Source organism: Channa argus, chromosome 8 (genome assembly GCF_033026475.1).
Source record: "Channa argus isolate prfri chromosome 8, Channa argus male v1.0, whole genome shotgun sequence".
Classification (NCBI taxonomy): domain Eukaryota; kingdom Metazoa; phylum Chordata; class Actinopteri; order Anabantiformes; family Channidae; genus Channa; species Channa argus.
The window spans coordinates 22,808,454-22,820,863 of record NC_090204.1 but is presented as its reverse complement, the minus strand read 5'-3'; the positions used below and the strand labels follow the sequence as shown (position 1 = coordinate 22,820,863).

The 12,410-nt window shown below is 44.8% G+C and overlaps 1 protein-coding gene across 4 annotated transcripts; it reads right to left on the bottom strand.

Moving 5' to 3' along the window:
* Window positions 1–1,814: 1,814 nt before the first annotated feature.
* Window positions 1,815–12,036, bottom strand: plppr3b (phospholipid phosphatase related 3b). 4 transcript variants are annotated; one of them, XM_067513969.1, is made up of 8 exons: window positions 11,152–12,036; window positions 10,619–10,715; window positions 8,254–8,439; window positions 8,032–8,158; window positions 7,738–7,933; window positions 7,160–7,217; window positions 6,761–6,934; window positions 1,815–6,484 (listed from the first exon to the last, which is right to left on the bottom strand). In XM_067513969.1, exons 2-8 carry the CDS (start codon window positions 10,709–10,711, stop codon window positions 5,060–5,062), a joined length of 2,259 nt encoding a protein of 752 aa, XP_067370070.1. In that variant the 5' UTR covers window positions 10,712–10,715; window positions 11,152–12,036; the 3' UTR covers window positions 1,815–5,059. The 4 variants fall into 4 exon arrangements, with proteins under 4 accessions (XP_067370070.1, XP_067370068.1, XP_067370069.1 ...); XM_067513967.1 differs by having other exon boundaries at window positions 11,169–12,036; XM_067513968.1 differs by having other exon boundaries at window positions 11,736–12,035.
* Window positions 12,037–12,410: the final 374 nt, after the last annotated feature.

Sequence of the window (12,410 nt, the reverse complement as noted above, 5' to 3'; positions counted from 1 at the left end):
CATAGGTCTTGTTTTGTTTAACCAAACAGCAGTTACAGATAATGCACTGATGGATAGACGGCTAAAACTTTAGCTTAACATTCTCTTTAGTGTGCAGCCTGTGTTGTGTGGTCGAAGGAATATGATGTTGTCCATTATCCATATCCTTAAAATAATAACTAACACACACGCACGCACTTAACCTTAAAAAAAATCACTCAAATTCGGGTTCCGAAAACAGATGGTCCCACAAGTGAATGTAAAGTAAATTTGGGCCTGACCATGTAACAAAAACAAAGACACACACGCATACGCTTTCCTGGATGCTGTTCCCATGGCAACAAGCTGCAGCTGAATGGCATCCAGGAAATGAAGGCAACAGAAGACAGGAGGTGTGTGCCTGTGTGTGGGTGTTTCTGTTTTTGTGAGGACCAGGTTTACACTTTCACAGTGAGGACATCAAGTCTGGTTGTTGTTTAAACCTGACTCAGACCTGCTTTGGAGGTCCAGGTACAGGTTCAGAGGTTAGACATACTGTAAGTTGTGACCTCACATGTATGTCTGTGTTTATATTTTTAATGTAACCTGGTCTTTATAAGCAGCTTTTTTCCTGTCTTTAACAAACAAACTAAGGTGAAGAAATCACAGCGAGGAACGTGTGATATGTCAAATACGGAGGGTCAGACGTCGCCTATAAAACGTGACAATCACTGACCGTGAGATCACGTGTTAAACACACGGTCATTGGTTCAGTGTGAATTTCTCCACTGACTCTGTTGAAACATGTTGAATAAAAACCAGAATCTGTGGGTGGAAACAGTCTGTTCTTATCTCAACATCAACCGTCCTCGCTGTTGCCGTGGAAACTGAATCACGAGCATGAAGGTGCAGTATTTGTGTTGTTTTAGTGGACACACTTCAGGTTTATACCGTCATTATTAGGACATATCTGCTCTGAGGCTCAATGTGGATTTTCTTTCCTTCCTCCCTTTATGTATTAATTTGTATTTTTGTGAGGCAACAAACTAAAACCTTCAAAGTTGACATTGAGGGAGGAGGGAGACATTGCTATGAGAACCATCAGTTTTTCTGTCACATTGAAAAACACAGACTGACTGGTGTGAACTCCGTCAGCTCCTTGTTCTCTCCGGTTCTGGTTCTCCCTCCAGGTCCAGCGTGTGTTGGTGTGTGTGAGTCCGTAGTCCACAGAGATGAAGGCAGATTTAAGAGATTTCATGCTGATGCTGAGCCGTAAAGGTTTGGTGAGTCTGCACTCATGACGTGGTCTAGTTAAGATCTGAGTTTGTATCCAAATGTCCTCTGAATGTCTCCCAGGTCTTTATCCTCTCAGGACTAGGTGGTTCGGTTTAATCAGACACCCTGAGGGATGCTAAAACAGACGAAACTGCAGCTCATAGAAAAAGATGAGATCAGCTTCAGTTTGGCTGTTTCTGTCCCCGATCAGTCGACTGTTCTTTCATCCTATCAACAAATAAGTATAAAGTAAAAAAAAAAAAGGCTTTATACATAGTTTTGGCTCGAGACAAACAAGTCCCCATGAGATCCTGGACTACAGGTTTTAGAAAGGAGGAACAATAAGAAATACTTAAAAAAAAAAAAAAAAAAAAATCATTCAATTTTAAATGAAACCATTCAAACTTGAAAAACAAAAATAACCTGCACATGTGAAAAATAACTTGGAAACGTGAGATCATCACTGTCACCACAGGAAACCCTGAAGGATTTCTGTGAAACAGACTAAGAGCAGCTGGAGAATCCGAACTACTTTGAACATTTGAAGATTTAGAAAGTGAAAAAAAATGTTTAACACTGAGTGACGATGAAGAACAAGTTTTAATTTAAAGCTGACGAGCACAGAACATGCAGCATCCAAACCTTCACTCTTCCACAGATTTTTACAGCAGCAGAATTTTTGTCTTTTTCTGTCCACAATAAGTAGAGATTCCAGAGATGATGATGAAGCTTCTTGGTTTTACATTCACATGGAGATGTCCCTCTCCGGCCTCCAAACTCCTGTGGACACATGCAATAGCGCACAGACACTAACGGCAGGGACACAAAGGATTTACAGATACACTCTGATCTGGTGTCAGAGCCTCACTAGGACCAACTCGAAACCAAACCTCATCTCTGACAATTATTTTAACGATCCTCAACTGAATCATGAAACTGAATTAGTGTAATTTTAATTATATTCTGTATACTAATGTTGTAAAGATGATTTCATTTTAATGACTTTAAAGTCACTGTTGTTCTATTTTGCATTCATCTAAATCTAAAGTAACTCCAGCTGTCAGTAACATGAAACAGAAGTACCCGAGTAAATGTACTGTCGTTACTTTTAATCACACTGATTAGTTCAGGACTGTTTGTGTGCGACAATTCTTTAATAACTTTATAATATGCAAACAGATTTTTTTATCAGACCGACCCTAAAACATCCTGGTTCTCCCAACGGTTCTGTTGAGCAACAACTGGACCTGTTTCATCTAAAAGTCTTATTTCTCAATGGGTCATGGTCAGGACTGGTGCAATGGACCAGGACCTCCTTCTAATTTGATGCACGTGTCCTCCTTTGCTGCTCTTATAAAACCACCTTGTCTGTCTAGGATGTGGACACTGATGAAGATCCTCCTCAAATCCAGTGTCTGTCTGAGCTGAGCAGCACCAAACCAAACTTCTTTACAAACACATGTAGCAGTTATAATTTTTTGATGTGTCTACTTTATATAAGTATATTGTGGATACAGCAGAACCAGCTCCTTAAGACCACACAGCCATGTCCACATCCTGCCTGGACATCTACAGGAGGAGATCTACATAAAGCAGGTACGACCTGCAGTCCAAAGACAAGGTGTTCTACCACACCACTTACAGTCCTTACTTACAGACTCTCAGGTAAACAGGTCCAGGTAAATCTTAACACAACCTCCGGGAGACCAGGACCTGGATTCTGAGAAACCTAAACAGATTCTTCAGGTAACAACTCAGTATCTTTTTTAAAAGGCCTTAAAAAAATCTTAATGATTAAAGTTAGTTTTAAGAAGAACTTCCGAGTTTTCTCAGATGCTCATTCTGCTGGACTGATTCACCTGTCAGGGTTTATCCATGGACCCCCAGGGCACTTAAAGAGGCCAAACAGTTTACATGATGGATGAATGGATGGATAGGGATTCAGGTGCTTAAAGTGAAATTTTAAAGAGCAACCCACTGGTTATCTAGAAATTCTAGTAAAGTAGAAAGTACTAGTACACACAAAGTACTTAATAGTACCAATGATCAGAACCTTTTAAAGACTCTGAAACGATACCACGAGTGTATCTTTAAATTCTGAAAATCACATCTTTATAAATATTTCATCTCACATCAGTCCATAGTAAATACACACATTCAGAAACAGTCAACCAATCAGAGAGCAGCACACACACGAACAAACATGCTGGGAATCACTATAGCGACAGAGTCACCACAACATAAACACGCTGGTCTAGGCAATATACAATCAGTCGTAGTTTGGTGCATGTTTGTGCTTCTTGAAAATTGTCTCTGTGCTCTTTATTCACAACCAGTTGCCATGGAAACTCTGCAGCTTCCGGCTCGAAGGCTCAACGCCATGGATGCCGTCTCCAACCGTTTGACAATTCTCCATCTCTCATCCAGTTAATTCACTGTTTCACTAGCATCTTAACCAACACCCAGCTCAATGTGATAATTATTAGCTGAGGTTTAGGATTAAGTTTGCACCTACATGTTATTTTAATGTAAGATCATACAAACTTTTGCACCCAACTGTAGTTTCTCACTTATTAACAATGTGTTAAACACATTATGTAACATAAGTTATTGGGATAGAAAAAAAAGAAGAGTAACTTTAAAACGATGTTTCCACCAGTGCTGGTAGGGCTGCACAATATATTGTTTCCGTATTCAAATCAAATGAGGCAAATTAATGTGGACGTGTAATTATTTTGGAAACGAAAAAAGCCAAAGCCTTGTACTATCTAAGTGAGGCAATGAAGGACTTTGCAGAATGTAGGTCATTTGGGTTTCAACTAAAAACATCCCGGTAATCATTCTTTTCAAATTAGGCTACTCAAATCATTCAGTAACAAATCCTGTATTTTTTTTAATATCACAATATAAATTGCAGAAACATTGTGCAGCCCTGATTGTTGGTGTTTAGTAGCCAGAAAACTGGTCAGTTGGGCAGAGCAGCACAACACACTGCATGTGTGTTTGCCTGTATTACCTCTGACCAAGCTCCCGCCTTTTTAAGTTAATCAACAGTTTGATCTGATCCCAGCTGGTCCATGGTGTGAACTGGCGTTCTGGTTCTGTCCTCGCCGTCATGTGGAAGAACATATTCTTGCTGTCAGTCAGTGTGTGGTTAATAATTATGTTTGAGGTCAGGTACAGGACAAACCTCTATGCTTGTTTTGCCGCTCTGTTGGACAAAGGAGAAGTAAAAAATAGCTATAACAATGATGCAGATCTGGAAGACTGAAGCCTCAACAGTCTGAACTAAATTGAGGTTTCAAACTAGAATATGTTCTTTCACCACAGTTGAAGAAGCTGGTCTTACCGAAAACTGCAACCTGGGCCTTTAAATTTGGGTTCTTTCAATGAGGAACACCTCCATCATTACCTGATTCCTTACGCCTGTTTGTTTCATCCTAACTGCATCACTGTAACAGAACCACAGACTGACAGCCCAATCTGGTCCAGGACAGAACTCAGAATCTCACACCTACTGAACCCTGCTGTAGCTTCACGGCCGCTAGATTTAAGACTATCTTTTTAAGTTCCTGTTAGTGAAGTGTACTCAGGTTTATGCAAAAGGTGATTCAATCTCCCCTGATGGAACCGTCACACAAAACGAAGAAATTGTCCATAGCGTTGAGGTACCGAGCGTCCTGGATAGAAACCCTCATTTCTTACTCCTTCCTTCCATCATATTATGTCCAGGAAATGCATAGCAACATGGTTGTCACTGCTGACCAGGTTCTGTGATGTTAGAGACCAGTTTGAAAATAAGGCTATTGTTTTGAAAGAAAAGAAACTAATCCTTAAACCTGCGTCCCTGCAGACTCTTATAGTAGTTCTCCTGCTCAGTCTGGTTCCGGATCTCTCGATCCAAGAGGACTAGTGCTGTCTTGCGTCTCATGGCCATCTCCCTGCGCATAGCTTCTGCAGACAGCTCCATGTGTGAGTGAGGGAGAGGCAGGGGGATGTTGGGGTCAATGGTGGGGCGGGGTGAGGCAGAGCGGTGAGGATGGAAGCTGCTGCTGCAGGCGGCGGATTCTCCACGGTTCAGGCTATTGAGGTCATAGGTGTCTCGTGGGTTGACCCCATTGGACGCCGCTCCCCACTCCCAAGGGTTACTGTTACCTGTGAGGGGTGGGACCTGAGGAGAGGGTGGGGCTTGTACCACAGGGTGATGGGGGGCGTGGGCGTCCACTGTGATTATACCTGAGCCCTCCCACTGCTGATCAGAAGATTGACGGTAGCGTGGGGAGTCAGCAGTGGAGGAGGTCCCGGAGCAGGTGGAGGTGCTCTCAGAGGACTTCTCTCCAGAAGAGGACGAGGGAAGGAGGCCCTGCTGCTTCGACATGGCAATGACCTGCATGAGCCTTGGCTGGTTGGTCGCACCGCGGACTGACCCCTCCCCGCTTGTCTTCTCCCGGATGGCGAGCCACTTGGCCCGTGTCAGGGCACTCTTTGGGGAAACCGGTGGAGGTCCAGCTTCAGGGATCTGTGGTGGTCTGGGAGTTGTCACTGCTTTGACACCCCCTGGAGGTGGAGTAGGGTTGCGACTGGAAGCTATTGTCCCGGACTGCACAGCGGGTTGGTAAATAGGGGTCTGAGACCTCCCGTCATCAGTCCCCACAGATCCCACTTCAGAGCAGTCCTCGCTGACCTCGCGCTCTGCCTCGTCCCGGACGCTTAAACCCCTCATCTCCATTGACTTTTGCTTCCACTCTGATACCAGCTGCTGCGACCGCATTGGGTCTAACGGCACCTGAACTGCCTTCAGACGCCGCTGGACAGGTTGGATTGGCTGCACTGGCTGAACCGGTAGGACCGGCTGCACTGGCTGACCTGGATCGTCCGCCCCTGTGTTGGCGCCCAGAACGCCATTAACATTCATGCTGGCCCTTGGCAGTGTGTTGCTGAAGGTCAGCATGGTCTCCTTCCCCATGGGGCTGCGAGGAGCCAGCAGCTCCACGTCTACACTGGCCCTCTTCAGGCTCCCCATGGAGGCCTTCTCCCTCTGCAGAGGGCCCAGGCCCTCCAGCCGGTCCATGGGGGCCGGAGCTGCGGCTATCTCATCATTACTCTCTGAGGCTGAAGCAGGGCCCTTATTGTAGACAGACTCATGTCCTCGCTCTGTCAGTGCTCGAAGAGGGTCCTCTTTCGGGAGTGGGGGTGGTGGGGCGGGAACGATGTCATCAGAGGATTTGAAGTTGGCGACAGCGTGAAAAGCCTGAAGGAGGGAAAAAAATTTCCTAAGTGTCTGATGCTGCCCAGAGAACCAGTCCGGAGTTTGAACTGTGAGTGCTTCAGCTCAAGTCATGGTTTCCACAAATACTTATGGTTCTAGGCCAGACAATGTTTGTTCTGCAAGATTTTGTGTTAAGACACTTTTCTCCTGAAATAAAACTCAACTAAACAATAAAATAAATCAAACTAAATAAAACAATGAACTTGTACTTTCCTTAAACCTGATGTCATTCTACTGACCTATCACTTTGAAACTCACCAGGTAGGCAGCGACGAAGGCTCCGATGAGGAAGCCCACATAGACGTCAATGGGATGGCTGCGATGCTGAGTGATCTGAGTCAGACCAGTTAATGCTGCTGCGATGGCAAAAGCAAAAACCAAGACTGGTTTCAACAGCTTGGTGCTGTCAGAGATGGTCGAGTTAAAATACATCTGAGAGGAAACAGATGGGACAGAAAATAAACAGAAATACTACTGCAACATGATGAGTTTAGATCAGGAATCACTTTTTATGTCATATAGGCTATTCATCTTCAGCTTCAGTCTTTTCATTTTATTTCTTATTTAGAGCTTCAGCTGTTGAACAGGGTCCTGCTCATAAAGGTAAACGCACCTTAAGATTGACGGACTTTCACCTGAGTATAGAGTTATACTCACAGAAACATATACAGCAGCGAAGGCTGACAGCGTTGCATGCTGGGAGGGAAACGTCTTTCTATAGAGAAAGAAAAAAGTGAAAGAAGTCAGTCAGATCTTTTCCTTTGGGCTGTTCACTTTCAGGAGTCGCCACAGCGAATCATCTCCATCTAACTCTGTCCTCTGCATCCTCTTCTCTCACACCAACTAACTTCATGTCCTCCCTCACTACATCCATAAATCTCCTCTTTGCTCTTCCTCTAGACCTCCTGCCTGGCAGCTCCAACCTCAGCATCCTTCTACCGATATATTCACAGTTTCTCCTCTGAACATGTCCAAACCACCTCAATCTGTCCTCTCTGACTTTATCTCCAACACATCTAACATGAGCTGCATCATGTCAACCAACTCTCTAGTTTCCCTTGTCATAGTTCCAACATTCAAAGTCCCTCCTGTCAGTCCTACACTCTTGGCTTTCCTATTCTGTCTCTGCCTATAAACACGCCTTCCTCCTCTCCGTCATTGACCAACAGTAGCCCAATACAGAAGTCAGTGAGATTAACATTAACAAAGTTTAAAAAAAAAGAGAAGCATCTCACCTGGCAGCCATGATGGCATGCTGGTCGTGTCCAGAGCAGATGTCTTTAGTGATGTACGGGTTCTTGTCACATGACACACCGACCTGCGTGTAGTTGGGTTTACAGACGGTGAGAAAGAACGGGGCGTGGTAACCTGTCGACAGCTGGATGATGTCAGTCACCAGAGCTGTTGCACACAGGCCAAACACATGCACACCTGGACAGAGAAGCAGGTAAAAGCACCTGGTGAACACCTGGAGAGAGGGAGAAAGGTGACAGAAAGGTGTTGTGCAGGTGTTTCATCTACATATATACCTACGAAGCGGACCGTCCTCCTTAGGAAGGAGTTGAAGTTGCAGCCTCCTGCATTGATGCTTCCTTCAGCTCTGCGGAGCTTCAGCCTGGACTGCAGGCAGTAGATCAGACCTTCCACCACCATGATCTGAGACACAAAACAAACGCACTCTCAGGATTTGTTAGTCTTGCAACCTGAAGCTAGGTCACCCTGCAGTTTCTGTCTGAAGCCAACAAGGTTACCGAAGCAGCCGGTCCGGCGAAGGCGAGGCTCAGCAGCATCAGCAGAGGGATCAGTTCGTCTCCTCCATCCACATACGGCATACTGAGATCCCTGTCATGGCAGCGGAATCCCACCTGGGCTGGCTGCACCACATCTGTCAGCTCCAGGAAGTACAGAGACACCATAGAGGAAGCCACAATGGGCAGCTGCAAACACAGAAACCGTTATATAAATGTTCAGCTTTTATCTAGTGTTATTGTCACACTTTGGGATTTCTACTGTCTCTGTCTTACACACCAGCTTACTGCTGGTCGTGCTGCTAATAGTCATAAGTGCAACCGTGACAACTATGCATATTAAATGTTGGATTTCAAATCAATCTTGTGATTGATGTGGTGACTACAAAAGTAATGAAATGAGTTGTTTTTGGAGGGAGAAACCGTAACACTAGTCAATAATGGGAAATGTAATATCCCACATATGTTTATTATGTCTATTTCTGTTGTTTCTTGCACTTGTGAACACTTTTCTGACAGGACTTTGCTTTGATGTTTTCTCCTTGACTTAGATTTTTGCTGCCTTGTACCTCACTTGTAAGTCGCTTTGGATAAAAGCATCTGCTAAATGACTAAATGTAAATGTAAATGTAATATTGTTACACTAACCAATTAGTGTAACATTACTTTTCCAGCGTTGGCCCATACTAGCAACACGTTGCTGTCCAGCACTGCTGATCAACCAACCATCCCCATTATGGTCGATCAGGAAGGTTGGTTGTCTGTCTGCAGTGTGAGCAGTTGATTTCCTACATGACTGCTGTCAGAACATCTGTTTTCACCCATCGTGACCTTGTTTTAATATTATCGGCGTCACATGATGTACATATCATACAGAAAACCTGGGATATAAAACTTCACCGGTGAAACGATCAGCATACAATCAGGTGACCCATCAGACCCAGAGAGTCACCAACACAGGCTGCTATTGGTCTGAGACCAACGTATGTTCTCTCAGAGTCTCTTTAATCTCATCAGAGTCTACATTGTGTGGTCTGGATCGAGCATCCAAGGGTGAGCGAGAATTTGCAATTTTGTTGAGCAAGTTATGGTATTATACAAGAATAAAAAGCCAGAGTGTGTGCTCAGCTTAAGGCTTTGTCTAAGTTCCAGCTTTTTCCAGAGATCTGATCTGATCTTCATTAAATGTCAACATGCAGCTTGGTAACTGGCTGCGTTTAGACTTCAATACACAACGTTGGAAAGGTGGATTTGGTCCAGAGCTGTGTGATCTGTCAGTTTAACACACGTCAAAGCTGATTTTTATTGATCTGCTGATAAAACTGTGATTTTCTCCGCTGTTTGCCTCTTTACCAGATGTCGACTCCGATGCATTTTCTTTTGTTAGGAAACAGAAAAATAAAGAAGAGGAAGAGAGTCTAGCAGAGGAAGATGTGATTTTCCTGTCGTCTTTTAATCATCTCCCCTGAAGAGCCATTTAAAGAGCACACACTGAAGGCACAGAGCTGTTCTTTTCAGCATGATGTTACATTACTGCATCGGTTTCTTCTCAGTCGGAGTCTCTCACATCTCCAGATTACAAAATAAATAAAACTCATGTTGGAGTGTGATGAGACTAACAGATGGAGGTCTGAGCTGAAAATAGTCACCTCCTCCATCTGCTGCAGACTTCACTCTGAGCAGTTCTAGAGGCGTGTTAGTACAATAAAAATAACATTTCTTTCCAAGCACCTAAGAAAAACCCAGATGTCCAGAGGGTGTCCTGATCTGAGACACTGAGCTCCTTTATCATTCATAAAGCTTTAATTAATCAATGAGGAGGTGGCTGGGGTGGAGGAGGCAGATGGGATGGATGAAGTGGAGATGTTAGGATGGAGGAGCGGGTGATGGTGGACAGAGTGGAGGAGGTGAACGTGGAGGTGGTGGGGTAGAGGAAGTGGACGGGGTAGAGGAGGAGGTGGACATTGTGGAGGAGGTGGTGGCGGCGGAGCAAGTGGTGGAGGATGTGGATGGGCTGGAGAAAGTAGAAGCGGTGGATGGGGTGAAGGTGGTGGACGGGGTGGAGTAGGTGGAGGTTTTGGATTTGATGGAGGGGGTGAAGTTGAGGGGGTGGAACGAGGGGGAGAGGGAGACAAAGGACATCTAAAAAATATGACACCCACCCAAATTACTGTGGTTCAGGTTCAGGAAAGATGGAGATTTTGGTTAAAGATAAAATAACATAACAATAAAATCGACATATTTCAAAATTTCTCCAAAAATTTCACAGAAAACCTGCTCAGGTTTTTCTAAAACTACGTTTGCTGCTGCGCTTCGGTCAGACAGAAACCAAATGTTCAGGTTAGAGTCACTGCTGAAGTTTTCTCACCTCCACAAAGTAGAAACACGGCAGCAGGGTCAAACTATCCTTTGCAGGTTTCTTCTTCATTTTCTCTGACGAGTTCATCATCATCATCCTCATTAACCTGCGGCAGAAACAGTAACTTACTTCAATTAGCTGATCTGATGAGTCGAGTACGTTTAGTGCAAAAAACAGGAAGTGAAGCTGGTTTACCATACAATTCATTTTCAGTGTTTTAATATCAAATGTTGAATTCTGTCTCTTTTCATTTTATGTATTTTTTGTCTGTTCTGCGTCATTTCCGTCTCCCATCTGTGACTTTGAAACAACCAATATTAACTCTCACATCCCCTCGGCTTGGGGCCAGTATCAGTACTCCACCATACAAGACTCCAGTCCAGTCAAGTCCCAGTTATTGTCAGAGAAACTGATCAGTTTCCTTCAGTATCAGGAGGGGTTTAATTATGCCAAAATAAATTATGAGATAAGATAAGTTTCAAGGGAACCTAAAAAATCTGACACGACACAAAACAACTGCACCGAGACAGGTCGACACCTACTGGTGCTGTGGAGTCACCTGTTCACCTGCAGGCGTTGGACTGGTGCAGGGAACCTGATGAACATGCAGACTCCACACAGACGGGGCCAGGGGCTTGAACCCAGAACCTTGTAGAGAGTCCAGCAGTCATGTATGTGAGTAAATCTTCTTAGTTACTTTTCACCACTATCAACAATTTAATGTCAATCATCGTCATCATCCCTCTACACCTGGAAACCAGCAGAAACCAGATCGAGCTCTGGTCTGATCAACCTCCTGCTGCTAATTAAGATCCGACCAATAAGAGTTCAGATCACACACCGACGGGGGGCACACGTACGTGCACGCAGGTTTAACGTTTCTGCTGCTGGAGCAGAAGATCCACATCATCATCATCATCATCACTATCGTTATGATGAGCTGCGGTCCGGCTCACTCTGAACCGGATCTGTCAGGCTCACACCGGGAACGTCTTATTGTCAAACGGCTGCGGTGCAGCTCAGTGACAATGAGTCAGAGGACGGAGCTCTGCAGAGCGCGCGCACGCGTACACGCACGCTCACACACAGCAGAACGAGAGTAGAAAGACGGTAGAATCGGTCTCACCCTCTCTGTCCTCGGATTCCCGTCACGTCTCCTCCTGCTGCTGCAGAACCGGACCCGTAAACAGAGTCCTCAAAGGGAAACACTGCCTGGGTGGTGGCTTGGTCTCAGTCCTGGTTCTCGTTTCCTTAGTCCCGGTTCCGGCTCCGTTTCCCCTGAAATAAGGCAGATCTGAGACCGCGTCCGGTTCCGTTCCTGCTGCTGCCGCTGCCGCTGCTGCACAGAGAGGGATGGAGGGGGGGAGTCACGGAGGTGTTTAAATCTGCTGCTGCTGAGTGCACGTGGTACGGCAGGTTGTTAGTGCCACTGTAACACACACACACACACACACACACAATTTACTGACATTATTTGCGCGGCAACTGGTTGATCAACAGATGAGAGTAAATTTAGGAACAAACAAAGACGACACAATCCATAGACAGGCCATTACACTGCGGCTGAACAGCTGTAAACATCTGGATCAGAAAGTGAGCAGGAACCTTTGTGGCTGCAGATGTTTGGATGTTGATGTGTGTTAAAACACACAGACTGACCCATCACAGGTTCAGGTCCCTTTTCCTGTTGGACCCACACACACTGCAGAGGACTAACATTTACACAGCAGATGTTTTTTTTCCTAAACAATCAATCACCAATTCAATGCAACTTTATTTATATAGCAAACATTCACAAGTC